The sequence below is a fragment of the Nothobranchius furzeri genome, chromosome 1 (assembly GCF_043380555.1).
Source record: "Nothobranchius furzeri strain GRZ-AD chromosome 1, NfurGRZ-RIMD1, whole genome shotgun sequence".
In the NCBI taxonomy this organism is placed as follows: domain Eukaryota; kingdom Metazoa; phylum Chordata; class Actinopteri; order Cyprinodontiformes; family Nothobranchiidae; genus Nothobranchius; species Nothobranchius furzeri.
In genome coordinates this window covers 85,829,524-85,844,935 of record NC_091741.1, presented here as the reverse complement: position 1 = coordinate 85,844,935, position 15,412 = coordinate 85,829,524, and the positions used below count along the sequence as shown (strand labels likewise).

At 43.8% G+C, this 15,412-nt stretch overlaps 1 protein-coding gene across 2 annotated transcripts in view; it reads left to right on the top strand.

Moving 5' to 3' along the window:
• Positions 1-15,412, top strand: part of tnmd (tenomodulin) — a 116,597-nt gene that overhangs the window by 85,730 nt on the left and 15,455 nt on the right. For both annotated transcript variants that reach the window (XM_070550993.1, XM_015947638.3), the window contains one exon: positions 7,302-7,409. In XM_070550993.1, coding sequence (XP_070407094.1) covers positions 7,302-7,409 — 108 coding nt within the window. The remainder of the gene's footprint in view (positions 1-7,301; positions 7,410-15,412) is intronic.

The following is a 15,412-nucleotide window of genomic DNA, read 5'->3' as shown; positions in this document are numbered from 1 at the left end:
ACGTGTTATTCACGTTTTTTATTGTAACGTAAACATGTTGGAGTGCAACATCACACTGACTGTGACCCAATGCCAGTACCTACACTGCACCGTATGGTCCTCAGCAAAGTCCACTTGGAGAAAATGTGCATGGGGCTTTGAATGTGTGGTGCATAAGTGTGCAAATTATTGCCAAAATGGGATCACAACACATGTCGAGTTGGCAATCACTGTTTGTGCTGCTTTTATAAAAATCTTTATTAACAACTTTCAAACAAACAAGTATTTCACAAAATTTGCATTAATTACTGTCCATATTATATCTTAGTCTAAAACATTCAGAGCATGGATAAATTTAATTAATTTTCTTAAAAACAAACTTCTTTAATTTTGGGCAAAAGAGGAAATGATACAAATTTGGTTCTAATATTGAAGATTTGATTTTCCATAAACATTCCAAATGTTTGGGTTTTTTTCTGATTGGAATGGGAAATTCTCTCTTTTTCATTAGTTATCTCAACATTTCATTATTGACTCTGCAGTCTTTAAAATTGTGCTGAATGATGTTAAAACAAGTGATAAAATTACTGGCATGTCCTGTCCAAAAATACACACCAGCTCCGTTAAAAGTTAACAAATGTTATCGACATGTGATGCATCTTTCCAACAGAGAAATGTGTGATTAATCATATATGTACAATTATTAAACACTCAATATTTGAAAATACACATTTTCTGAAAATTTCTGCGCAGCAATGGATCATTAGTAAGTTAACTCACTCACGAAGTGCTGATCAAGGGTGCAAAAGGGGTGTGGCCATCTTCCGCACTTGAGAATAGGGACACCCTACGAACTCGCACCCCTGATAGGGAAGAAGAAAAAATCTTTTCTATAGCGCCTCTCAAGATAAAAATCATAAAAACAAAAAAATTTGACTTTAAAAAGGAATTTAGAAAATTATTAAAAAATATGTTTAAAACAAGCAAAAATAGACAATTGTGATTAAAAAATGTAAAGAAAGAGAGTGAATAGGAAAGAGGAAAATCAGAGGATCATGAGGAAATGGGTAGGGAGAGCAGAATAAGGAAAGGGTGGTGATGAAGGTCATACAAAAGCCAGCCTGAATAGGTGAGTTTTCAGCTGCTTTTTAAAGGAGACCACTGAGTCCACTGATCTCAGGCTCAGGGGGAGAGAGTTCCAGAGTCTGGGGGCCACAGCAGCAAATGATCTGTCACCTTTGGTCTTTAGCCTGGTGCTCTGCACAACCAGTAGGCTTTGATCACTGGACCTCAGGGACCTGCTGGGGGTGTAGGGACTAAGAAGGTCACCAATGTATGATGGTGCTTGTCCATGTAAGGCCCTATAGACCAGAACCAGGATCTTAAAATGAACCCTGAAGTTGACTGGCAGCCAGTGAAGCTGGAGGAGAAGCTGGGTGATGTGGGTGTGTTTGGAGGACTTGGTCAGAAGCCGAGCACAGGCATTCTGAACCACCTGCAGGCGGTTCAGGGAGGTTCTGCTCAGACACGTGAAAAGAGAGTTGCAGTAGTCTAAGCGTGAGGAGATGAAGGTGTGGATAACTGTCTCAAGTTCAGAGCGAGACAGAATGGGACTCAGCTTAGCAATGTTCCTGAGATGGAAGAAGGAAGAGTGAATAAGAGAACTGACATGAGAATCCAGGGTGAGAGCTGGGTCAAAGGTCACACAAGATTCCTGACAGAAGGTTTGGTGTGAGAAGCAAGCTGACCAACAGAGTCTCCGACTTTGGGAACCAGCTTGTCTGGGGCACAGATGAGGATCTCAGTCTTATCTTCATTCAGCTGAAGAAAGCTCCCAGCCATCCAGGTTTTGATAGAGTCTAAGCAGGTGTGTAACAGCTGCAGCTTAGACATCTCATGGGGCTTAAAGGAGATGTACAGTTGGAGGTCATCTGCATAAAGATGGTAGGAGATTCCTTTGAAGGAGCTCAGAATGTGCTGAAGAGGAAGCAGATAGAGGAGGAAGAGCAGAGGCCCCAGCACAGAACCTTGTGGGACACCATGGGTGAAGAAGGTGGTGGAGGACCTAAACTTGGAGACGGCCACAGAGAAGGAGCACTCAGAAAGATAAGAGGAGATAGGCCTACCCAGTCTGTCAGTCTATCCAGCAGCAGGTGATGGTCAACTGTGTCAACGTCTGCTGTTGCGTCAAGCAGGACCAGAACAGGACAGTCCCCTGCATCACTCTGGGTCAGAAGGTCATTAGAGACCCTAAGAAGAGCTTTTTCAGTAGAATGAGCTCCACAAGAACCTGACTGGAAACTTTCATAGATGTTCAGGGAACATGTAATTAATGGGCGCAAGGGTGGAAATGTTAGTATTGGTACTGAGCTGCTCTGTTGCCCTGGGCCCAGAAGAGCAAGGCAAAATGAGAATTCATTTGGGGGTCCCATCTAATATTATCTCGTCCCGGGCCCAGGTAAGGCTGTCAGCTGGCCTGACTTGAGCTTGATGTCTTTGAGCCATGAGAGAAAAATAAAGGATCCATTTCTTTGTTGTGTAATAATAACACAGCAGCACTTTATGTTAAACATCCACAGGTGCTGTTTTTCTTTCATTTACATTCTGGCTCTTTTGATCAAGCAGCCCAGACGTGACTCTCAGACATAAGTGCTGTCAGCCTCTCAAAGCAGGCACAGGTATATCTGGCTCTGTTTGTGCAGCAGAAGCTGTCAGCAATCAGTTTTGGCTTCTTACCTTCAAATGGCGTCTAGCCTGAAGTAGGAGGTAGCCAGCATCCATAAATCAACACAGATCCAGAAACAGCTGGTGAACTCAGACATTTTTAATAAGAAATATTCCTGTTAATTAAACTCAGTTCACTTTTTCCATCATTTCACCACCACTTTAGTTGGAAAAACATAAGAATTACCACACCTGGTTTGATCTCCAAATAATCCAACTAAAATGCATTAAAAAAGCTGTTTGTAGGTTTATTTTTCCGACTTCCTTTAGGTAGCCTTTAGCAGTGAGGCTGTGATGGTCAAAGGGGAATTTAAAAGAAATCTAACCTCTCTTTTCTTCTGCTGTGCGCTCTACTGCTTCCTCCTCTCACGGCAAATGAAACTGAGGAATCAAAACTTGCCTCCAGCATTCATCCATCTAGAATTTCTTTGGAGCATTTTTTAAATTCATGACTGGCAGGAACACTACTGATGATGGTGAGGATAGCCTACAGTAACACAACATCCTGCTCGGATGTACGTGATTGACTGATGTCCAGAGACCACGAGGACGACCAAACCTGACTACAAATGAAAAACTGAAAATCTTTTTTTCATTATTGTGATCAGGTTTGTTATTGGTCACTGATTATTGGATTAAACTTAGACTTCACTGAGAAATACCGTAATTTCCAGACAATAGAGCGCACCTCAATGTAAGCCGCACCAGCAAAAAAAAAAAGGTTTTCTACACACACACGCCACACTCAACTACAAGCCGCGGCGCAGCAGCCACATGCAGGTCTCCGGCGCACAGCGCATGTATGGCCATAACATAAGATAATCAGACAGAAAGACGCTACACGGAAGTTTTTCGTTGTTGTTTTAATTCAACAAAACAATTTTAAACACGGGTGAACATGCCTGCAAGTTTAGAAAAGAAAACAGCACTGATAGCATTCATATTTCTGGATGGTTATAAAATTAAAACAGCACTGACACGTTATTACCGGTAATTTGAATGTTTAGAAGAAAAGAACAGCGCTGACACAGCATTAATAAGCCTTGGATGACTAGAAAATAAAAACTGCACACAAAACATGCCTGGTTAGTAATGATCTGCACAGTGGAAACAGTGGAAACACCTCGGTCGTCTGTTCTTTATGTGTTCACCCAGTCTTCAAGAATATTTTCCAGTTTCGGCCATCTGCTTTTATTTCCTCTGAAAGCTTTTGTCGTTTTGTTACATTGACTGAGTTCTTCCTGCTGCCGCCTCCAACGTTGCACCACTGATTCATTTATGCCAAGCTCCCATGCAGTGGCTCTGTTTCCTTGTTTGATGGCCAGATCGACCGCTTTTAACTTGAAAGCTGCAGCATATGCATTCCTCCGCGTGTTTTCCATGACTAGGGTGTGTCTGATGTGTAAACGTGCCACGTTAAATCAAAGAGCGTCTTCTTCTGCACATAACGTTTTGCCGTGCCTGTCTCACTTTACTGCTGGAGAGTGCCTCTAGTGGTTGTTGGCCAACAAAAATCTACACATGAGCCGCACCATGATATTGGCTGCAGTCTTCAAAGCACAGGAAAATAATAGCGGCTCGTACGCTGGAAATTACGGTATTCTTTTGGAAATACGATTCACTCGGAGTTTCACATCCACGCAGAGCATGAACATGTCTTCTACGCCTGTTTCCTGCATTAGCTGCCGAAAGAAAATAGACAGCAAAATGCTTGGGTCAGAAAAAGCCCCAAAGCTATACATCATATAGTGGACTTTACTGTAGTTAAAATAGATTGTGACATAACGTTACAATGCATTCTGGGAGGTAGACCTAGACAAACAAGCGTGCATTTTGCACGGGTGCCTATGAGTCTGAGACTCTCCACAGGTCACAAAGTTTGTCTCCTAATGATGTTCAAACAGGAAGGAACTACAACAGCCCTGCTGTTGGGGAGTGGACAAGTCCAACTCTAGATACCCAAATCGGATGTTGGTGAGGACATTTTTCATCCCTTTTTCAAAGCCGAGTAAGGCTTTATGACCCAGCTGGAAAGGAAACAAGCTAAAGACAGACAAAGCAAAGCGAAAGCCGCATGTGGAAGAGTGGACTTTCACAATGTGATTGTTCCATACATTTTGCTGGTGGGAATGGTCTTATGTCCAAGAATGACAAGCCACTCTCAGATGTGGAGTTATCCAGGAGCCTCTGGGTCAAACAGCGTGTCCATCCAAACGTGAACTAAAAAGGTTTTTGACCAGAGATGGGTGGTACGTAAAAAGTACACCATTAAAAACCCAAGTACCCAGTGTGTTTGCATGTGCATCAGAAAAACAGTATTGCCCTAAAAAGACTTGTGTTGGTTTTTTCAAATGCATGTAAACGGGTCAGCCGAACTGAACCCATTAGACGGTCACGGTCTGGAAGTGACGAGACCACAGAATAGGTCTTCTGATAATATAATCGCCTCAAAGCAACATGCGCAACACCATCAAACAGTACAGTACGTTGTACTGCTGTGTTGTTGTCCATCCCCTCAGCCATTGTTCATGTCCGGATTCAATTCTGTCTGCTTCACTCTCACCAGTGTTTGTTTACTATTTGTGTTGATACAAGCTAACCGGAAAAAGGCTGACATGAAAGGGCACATGTCGCCCCCTACTGTAGCGGAGTGCAACGAACTTCATTTTAGAGGTTGGCTTTCTAATGCGCAAGTAAACTAGGATAAAGACTCTTCTGTGTGTTCGTTCTGTGTGTTGATTCATAATTATCTTCTTATTTCTTATTTAACACAGTGAAGTAATTAGATGTGTTTTTCATGTTCGGCTGGCATGTTTCGGCCGGAACTTCAGTCTTCGTCAGAGCCGCCAGCTGTTCATCAGTTCAACAGGAAAAAAGAAGATTACCACAAGATCGACCTGGATCAACTTAGATATTGGTCAGTGCGCATGTAATCGCACTGGCTGAGAAAATGTCGCTTGAGCATAAGTAATAAGTAACTGGTAACTGGTTGAGTATAAGACTTTAAATGTTGTTTCTGTGAATTATTTTTTATTGTACAAGCACACTGCGTGTTTTTTCAATTGGCAAATCCTGTTTGAAGAAGAAGAAAATATCATTTCCATAGCGCCTCTCAAGATAAAAATCACAAGGCGCTTACAAGCTCACGAGCGTTTGTCTGGCATTGGCCCCCAGCAGCACTTGCACAGTGATGTAAAGTTTAGTTGGTGTGATTATGAGACAAACCTTAATAAAGACTAGTTTGCTGTTGCTGTCGCTCTGTTAACTAAAACTTTACCTGCTGACTCCACCTCAGCTCTGAATGTACTGAATAATAAAGCAGTAACAAGTTTTTCAACATTGGGAGCTTGCACACGTGAGTATTGCAGCATTGTCTATTAAAATTAAATCAATTTTCCATTTTTCTTCTCTGTGTTAATGTGTCTTTCTTCATTTTCTGCTTGACCGAGCCTGGTAATCATCACATCTCATCACTGCGCTGCCCTCTTCCCTTCTGCTGCAGCTCACCACCACAGCAGCCCCAAATTAAACAAAGACTCATCACAAAAATGCCCGGACAACAAACATCATGCTTTGTGTCTTGAGACTATTATTGCCCCATCCTTTTTCCACACAGACAGAATCACACGTGGTGGGTTATGACAGCCATCACTTTGTACTCTGTCTCATGCAGCTGGTGTCTGGTTGTGAGAGTGACAGCGCCATAGGGAGACAAAAAAAAAGCTGAAATCTCAGCCACACGGTCAAGTTAACGGACTCGCAGGAGATGTCATAACAGTCATGTGTTACTGTAATTAAATTTAGATCGAATCAAGTCCATTATGATGGCTCTCCTCATGAAAATTTCACTTCATACAATTTTTAAAGCAGCGGTGTCAGATGTAGACGGAGCTGTCTGTTCTGATTCAGGGAGCCAAACGAGCGGCCCTGCTTCGTAGAAAATACAATGGCTGTGATCTGAGCAAGCCAAAGAGCGGGTGAATTTCTCAGATTAACATAGAAGAGCATTGAGAGAGAATCAACAGATCTTTCTTGCTCATTGAGGCTCTGTGTGTCAGGCTGAATGGAGCCACGGTCCACATAGTGGAGCACCATCGTTGGAGCTGAGGAGAGCGACTCCACGCCTGACGGCACAGATTAAGAGAGTGACAGGGACCTATGACTGGCTAATTCAATGGGGGCACTCTGTAGAAAGCACTTCATTCTCAACAATGTCACTGGGCTCTCCTGAGCAATAAATCCCTCCATGAAGCAGTGGAGAACCCCCCCCCCCACACACACACACACCCACACACACACACACACACACACCTCCACCCCCCCTTTACCTCATTCAGCATTCAGGCAAAAGCAGCGTTAAAGGGGCCAAGCAGTCATCAATATTATATATTTTATGATTTAAAAAAAGAAGATCAAAACTCACCTCTTGTCACTCGTTAGGGTTTTACCTTCGTTGCAGCTTTGATTATCAGTAAAAAGCGGAGCGTTTTGAAACGAATGCCCCAGTTCTGATGGCATATCCACATCACAGACAGCTAATGAATCATACATACGTCTGAATTTCTGAGTGTTTCTTCATTTGGTTTTCTTTTTTAAAGGGGATCACTGGTATCCGGTTTGCTGAACATCAGAGGTGCTACATCAGGACCCAAACGAAGAAGCTGCCTTCGGTGGCAGAGGTGGAGACAGAGAACGAAGAGTTGCTGGTACAGTATGCCTTCACTCACTGCTTCATGTACCTTTGACTCTGTGTAGTCCTGCTGAGGCTGTCATGCATATTGTCCAGAGATAACCAGAGCACAAGTCTTTGAGCGCCACACAAATCCTCAGCCTGTCCATCTCATCCTATCTCCTCCGCCCTTCCTCGCTCGCGGTGCCTGTGAAACTGTCAGAAAGCTAACAACAAACCCGTGGCCTCTTTGTGGCTCACATCAAATGGTGCTTGCTGTCAATCTTGACCCAATATTAATTTTTAATCATCTTCTCCAAAGGCTCTAACCAAATAGCCTAAAGGGGGAAGATGAGAGCAGGAGAGGTCTGAGAGAGAGGTAAACCATTAAAATGGTATTTTCTACTGATGTTTTCTTTGTAAAGTTCACGAAGCTCCCTCTCCGAGTTTAGGCTGATTCGTTTTTAGTCATTGGGCTTCTTACAGTTCAGTGTGAACTTCAGAACAAGAAATGGAAGGAATTCAGTCAATCAAAATTCCCATTTTTCAGTGTCACAGTGAATTTCACTGAGTGGGCCACATGTTCAAAGAGAAAATCCTTTTCTCAAATGTCTCAACTCCTGGCATGCTCTCATTTACATTTCAGATTTAAGCTGAGAAGAAGTGGCTGGCAAATATCTGGTGCTCTTCTCTCACGGCTTTAGAGAAAAAAAACTGAGTTAGCCAAATGTCAGCCCAGCCTTAGCTTTAACTGCAGAACACAAGCTGTTACACCTAAAAAAAATAAACTACGATGTTTGTTCTTTTATTTTTCTCATCTTGGTAATGTCTGATCTGCGTTTACTGATACTAATTGCCCAAGCAGCACCATATGTCCGCGCCATCTCTGTCTTTTTGGTGCTCAGTGAAGCCTAATTGGCTCATTTCGTACCTCCAGAGTCATTCATGTAAGGCCAGAAAAGTGACTTGGGCTCCTATATTGATGAAGGCCTTTAAATGTATTAAAAGTAAAGACTCAAAATGCAGTTTTAGGTTTTATTCCACTTTAATTTGTTCACACTGTTATAGCCCTTTCTCAAAGTGTTAATAAGGATTCCTAAATCAGCTGCCAAGAGGGAATAGCAGTACTCTTTTACCAATTGTTATGGGTTGATTTCATGAAAAAATTAAGCTTTGTGTGTCATCCAATGAAATGTCTGGGTACATATTGCCCTTCCTAAATGCTGGTAAAAACAGCTTTTATGTTTCTTAGTGAAATGAAAATAATTTGTCCTAAAATTATACTTTATGCCAGAGGGATGGATTCCAGATACAGTCGAACTACGAATAGATTTTTATTCATTTAGTCTTAATAAAGACAACTTCCACTGTTTGCCCTTTTGTCTGATAATGAGTTTGTCTTTGTTGCCACAGCTGGTGCTCGTGGAGCAGAGACCTAATTGTCTTCATTGTCCGAATGAGCCACACCTGTGAGGGTGTAATAGAAGGCCTCTCTGATGAAGCTCGACTGTTCTGCTGGAAAAGCACAACAATCATTGTGATTTGGCTCTACATCTTCTTGATTTTAAAAGAGGTTACCTCTGCTTGTAAGCAGGATATTTGTTGGGTTGTAAAACTATGTCATAAACCAGACCAATGTTCACTCATTCAACTGTAATTGTCTCATGACCCACACTTGTATCGCACCTTTCTGAGTCAGAGGAATCCATAGGGCTTTACACTAGTCTGTCATTCATCCATCCATACACACACTCACATGCTGATGGTGATGTGCTACGGTGTAAGATTTGGATTATTAAGGATAACTTATGTTCAGACAAATAGACTAAAGGATCAACTAGTTAGTTTCTACTAACGGACACGTGCTCTGCTTGGCATCCACGTGAGTGTAGTTGTGTCTCCCTGTTAGCTCGGTGACAGAAAGTGGGTGCCCCCTCATAGGTGCAAGGGGAGGACAGGGGAGACCTGCAGCACTCACTTTTTTTATAAAGCTAGAATGGGGATTTGAATATATTCCCATACATTTCAAACATGATGTAAAAATTATGGAATCGGTATGCTATTCTAAAATTTTGTTTAAGTTCAAAGGGTTTGGGGGGCTGGGCTTATAAGCTTATGCTTCTGCCTGCGCCCATTCTTAGCATTGTGTAAGTTGTGTGTTTGCTTGTAAACCTGCAAATGTTTCTTTGTTATATTATATTGTACTATTGATTTTAATTTCTCATTAAACTTCTCTGGGTGGGGTGGGGGGGTGGGTAGGAGGTCTTTACTCCACACAAAAATATCATGAGGTGATCAGTAAACCACGTAAGGGAACCTGTATGCTCCATAGATACACAGCTAAGCACTAAAATGGTGGTGTTGTTGGGCATTCTTCTCAGTTTTATGGGTTTTTGTCTGACTCTGAACCAGGAAATGGCTGTAGGCAGTGAAGCAGCAGGTGGAGCAACCAGTGACTCCGCCCCTTAGCTACAGTGGCCACAGTTGCCATGCTGGCCCAACTCAGCCTTGCCAGGAACCTCAATGGAGCAGAAACTAAAAGTTGAAGAAAAGCAAAAGGAAAATACTGAGCTGGAAATTATGGTCGGCCTGAGCTGCACTAATCCAAGTTACTCTGAATAGTGCTCTTGGAAAAAAAAACAGCTGTAGTCTCCCTCTGCTGATGCTGCAGTGTCAGATCGGCGAAGGTACCCTGCAAGCTCACTGATTTGAAATAAAGACGTTTTTTTTTCAACAAGAAAAACAATTCCCCAAAGCAGGAAATCTGTTTCAGTGTAACCTTCCTCTCAACATGACTGAGACATTAGCCTATTTTGTGACTATTTCACTGCAAAATTTTTGCATATTGCTCCTTTAAAGTACACCATAATTTAGTCCATTCATGGGACAGGGAGAGCGGCTGTGCAGCGTAAAACAATGGCGTTCAATGACCGGAGGAAACGCCATGAATAACAGCACTGTACATTAGGGAGGATTTCTGCCAATTTTTTTCTTATCCATCCAATCTGCTTCACCAGCAAATATTCCCATTTTAAAGATGCTGGTAGTTTGGCTACATCTGCTGATGTAATTTCATACAGAGTTACAACCAATCAGCAGGAGTTACCCACAAGTCCCGCCTAGAGGCTCTACAGGGCCTTTTGGTTCAGGTGCTCTGATGGTTCCTGAAATGGCCCGGTGAACACATGCACATGCTGCAAAGGTCTGGTAAAATTACCCTAAAATACCGATGGTGGAAGCAGGCCTGTATTCATTATTGATGTTGCTTCAAAACTGATAATATTAGCAACAATTATAAAAGTTTCACCAGGAAAAAATAATGTTCTACAAGTGTTTGCATTGTCACTAAGATCAAAATCATCTATACTTATCTGCCTTTTGTTGTAGTGTCTGATCCTTTCTGTGTATTTATTTCTATTCAGGAAATTCCACTCAAATATTACAGTGGTTCTCCTTTTCTGTTCATCACCTTTACCCCTGTGTTTTATAGTGCTGCTAAATCTGCTGCAGAGTGTGATGTTATGACATTAAACTGCACAAGAGAGATCCTAGCACTGAGGCAAGGGCATATTTAGGTAATAAACAATGACCCAAATCTGGCCTCACACACACAGCAAGTCCTGGTGTGTCCTCTGTGAGCATCCACCCACAAAGATCAGCGCAAGTTCCTCCTCAAATGGTGAAACACACGAAGCTCACAGGGGTTAAAGCCGAACAGTAATAGCTCCTAGCTTAACCCCCTCACAGGCTTTTAGGAAAGGGGAGCTCAAAGCAGCAGAAGCAGGCTTTAGAGCTGAGGTGGAAAAACAAAAGAAAGAACTGTGGGAAAAACTGCAAGCAGCTGATAAGGAAATGCAGCCAGTTTGGAGGGGGAACCAGGTGACAAATATGAATTGTTTGCCAGGTTTTTGCTTCCCTTTTTAATTTTCATTCTCAATGAAATGTCTGAGGGAGTAATCCCTGCTGCTTGATTTCAGTTCTCTCAGTCTGATACACAAAAAACAAAATCACTGTCCTCCTTCCTCATACTCTTTGACAGTGCCAGTGGATGCTGTTTGCTCCATTAAACAGCCCCTTAATATGGAAGACCAATGCTCACCCAGCAGCCCCAAACCTCCCACTCAGACTACAACTGCAAAGGGAAAAACATCAGCGTGCTAAGAAACAACATCATTGCAGAGGAGGTGAAAACATCAAAGTCCTGCAGCGCGCAGTGTGCTTTGTCTCTCATTCATTTGCATGAGCTCAATAAATGGTTGGGTAGCTACTGATACAATACAGTTTACCTCATGTGCTGTTATGTTGGGTAGTAAGGTCTGGGTTTACCTGGGATGTGGGGAAACAAATCACCCATAATTCATCAACGTCTGCGACCGGTAGCCAATAATTAAGGCTCCCCAACTAAGAACCTGCATGTGTTGGTCTGACACAAAAGCTGCCTGACATAATTTCTGTCACTGTTTCATAATTTGGTTTAATAGGGCCAGTTTTGAAGCTGGAGTAGTGCCAGTGGCATTGTAGCTTAAAAGACTAAATTCACTGTTTATTTTTGTGCCAGGTTTTTGTCCACCTGTAGGCAAAGTAACATAAGCCAACTAAAATTGAAGTAAAAAAAATTAAGTTGAGATCTAATCGACGTCTTAATCCATAATTATTCATTATGCACAATTTTATGTATACAGCAAGTAAATATAATATCTACATACATCTTTTTTCTTTTTTTTTTTTGCTTTTTTTACTGTGTCCTGTCTGGCTGTGAAGCAAGCAGAATTGATGTCTGAATGCTGGTAACAAGCCTTACAGATTTACTCTCAGGTGGAGCATCAAAGCTTCTGCTTTTAATGTCACACCTGATACTTAAAACTTTATTGTTTTCGTTTTTGAATGCTTTGTAATTCCAACCAGACACGGAGTCAGAGGTGAAAGAGAAAGGAAAAGACAAAAGGTGGGGAGAAGGGGGGAGGGGGGTGGGGGGGTTCTACAAAAATAAACAATAATGAACAAGAGTCTGCTTCTAGACCTGCAGAAAGAGAAAGAATAGAAGAAAAAAATGGGACACACAACAATACATCAGGAGCAAGCCATCACCACGTCAACGTGATGATGAAATATGAAATCAACATTGTTTAACTGAACAATCACACGATAATAAATCATGCATTTAGTGGCAACGACAGCCTTAAGGACAAGTGTTGAACGTGCCCAAGCCCATACTTTTGAGAGCACCATGTGAGCACCTGTGTGTGTACACGCGCTTGTATATGTAAGGTTTCTCTATAGGAGTGTCCAATAGAGAGTGTGAGGGGCCACAGATCCGCCCCCCAAAGATGCGTAGGAGACGGGGGGAGCTCCAAGTCCCAGAGATCCAGGCGCTGCCCCAGAACACAGGAACCCCAGGAGACTGCAACCAGAAAGGCCCCCGCCCCCCTCGAGAGGCACAGAGGGTCGCCCTGGGGGGGCACAACCAGCAGCCAGCAGAGCCCCTGGAGATCTCAGCGGCAAGCCCACAGGCCTGCCCGCAGCCTCCCACCCCCTAGCCGGCCGAGCCTGGGACCCAGCGACCCGGGACCCAGGGGCGACCACCCCCGCCGGGGACCCAGCAGAGCCCAGGGACCCAGACCCCACCAGACAGCCACCGGGATTGACCAGGCAGGCGCCAAAGATCTTAAACCCCCTGACCCAGAGCCACGAACTCTCAGGCAGACCAAGGCACCACACCCCACACCAGGTGTGGCAGGGGGAGGGGAGACGAAGATCTATATCATAAAAAGAAGTCCCAGGAGAAGAGAGGAGTCAAAGGCCCCACCTGACATATACAGTCATACACAAACACAGTCACACACTCCCTCCCTCATGCTCACACATGCACATACAACCAAAGACTTACAAAAATGCACGCCGGACACCCACTCATGCTCCCCATACACACCCTATTCACTCTGGTCCCGGTACTGCTGCACATTAGGTACAACCATTTCCGGTTACCAGAGTTTGACCCTTTCTGCTGGGGTGCTGATGAGCAGGCTCCCCCACCCAACGCTGAGCACAGCAACCCACCACCCCAGACCCCAACCAGACGGCCAGATCTCCCTCCTAGCCTCCAGCCCAAGGAAGCCAAGCGACAACAGAGGTGTGCTAAGACCCCTAGTCTCCCTCCGCCTGCTCCAATATAGTGTTAGTGTGTGTTGATGAGGTGTATTCCATGGCTGTGGTGAGCGGGCAGTGCGGGCGTTGTCTGGCCTATGCCAGCTGATGCCACCACACCACCCCACTTGCACCCACAGCCCTTGGTGTCCAAGTGCAGTTTAAAATTGGAAGTGGGCACCGGCACTCGGGAGGAGGCTGAGAAATCCCCCTGCCAAGTGCCGTTGAATGTGCTCACTCCCAAGGCCTTAAGTGTGTGTTTGCGTGGAATGTCTTCGGTGGACGTGTATAAGGTGCAAATAAAATTGGGGGGCAGGTTGCCACAGGAATGCGGAAATGGAGTCCATACCCGCACTCCCTGACTTTCCACCCCCCAAGGTCCTATGTGCATGTTTGTGTGATGATGTGAGGGAGCAGGAGGAGCAGCATTGTTCTTGTATTCTCTTTTCCCCTTTTCTTTGTGCTAGGCTATTCCTGAATGCAGTTTGTTGTGCTAAATATTTAATAAAGTTAACTACACAGTAGAAGGAGTATCTTTAATTCTTCCTGGTATAGAGTGAATCTGGTAAGGTTAAGTATAAAACTCACCCTATTAGCTGCATAAGCTGCCAGAACAGAACAAAACATTCTACTTGTTCCACAAATAGAGAGAAATATCTACATAATAGTTAGTTGAAGGTAAAGCAGAAGAGAAAGATGTTTTACTAATACTTTACTTTTCCTTTAAAGTGGAGCTTCGCTGAGAAACGTATATTATGTTTAATTTTTGAAATACAGTCGGTAACTTTGAGCATCATGTGAATGCAAGACATGAAAAGTCCTAAATTAGAAAGGAAATAGATGGGGAAACATTCAGGTCTGCCAAAGCCAGTCCCTTTTACATCACTGGGAAAATTAGCATTTATTCAGCCACCTTGGCTCAGAACCGCGGAAGGCTGTTGTGGGTTCAGCGTCCTGGAGAGAGCAGAGCGTGTCTCAGCCAGTAGAAGCTAACCATTAGCATTAGCAACTCCACAACATGGCAGAACTCCTTTAGTCTTGTGTTATTTTTGGTGATAAAACATCAATTTTGCATGTTTTACTAAAGAATGAAAAGCAAGCGGAGATAGCAGAAGAACCATATTGATGTTAGCCAATCGGAGGCGAGACTTGGCGTTAAAAGAGTAACCCCGGCTTTCCACAGCAGCCGTCAGCAGCACGTTACTGCAGCAGCACGTCATAGCTGCTGATAGGAACGGCTGTGGTCAACAGAACCTTTTCCACAGGAGCCGTCAGCAGCCGTCAGCAGCGCGAGTCGGCCGCGTCTCAGGAGCAGCATGTCGCGGCCTTTACGCGCCGGTTCTATTTCCTACGCGCGACACCTCTGAAACGGGTCAAGTTCGACATTTTTGGGGAAGGAAAGACAGGAAATCGGACGCGGAAATGGAGAGAAGCTCCCGAGATTTTCAGAATAAAGAACGTACTGCCTTCCGGTCGCTTTACTTTAAAAAAGGTTACTAACTGTGCGGCCCCGTGAGAAGTTATCACCTAGCTAGCGGTCTCCTTTGTTTTTCAGGTCCGTATTGGCGATTATAAAACGGACAGAATATAAAAACACAAACATTTTGGAGCCATGTTGTAGTTTTCTCCTGCTTGTTGTTGTGTTTACTGACGAAGTCACTCGTGTGACTTCGTGCCCTGTCGGTGACAGCTGCTCCTCTGCTGCGTCGCGTCTCGTGGGAAGGGCCAAGCAGCAGCTAGACGTGCTGCTGCAGTAACGTGCTGCTGACGGCTCCCGTGGAAACCCGGGGTTAAGACTCATAATCCTCTTACTAACTTCTAAACTGGAGCACCAGAGCTTTTCCCCACAGAAAACGACTCTCAAGGCGAAACCACGGCAGATTTATTGGAAAAAAA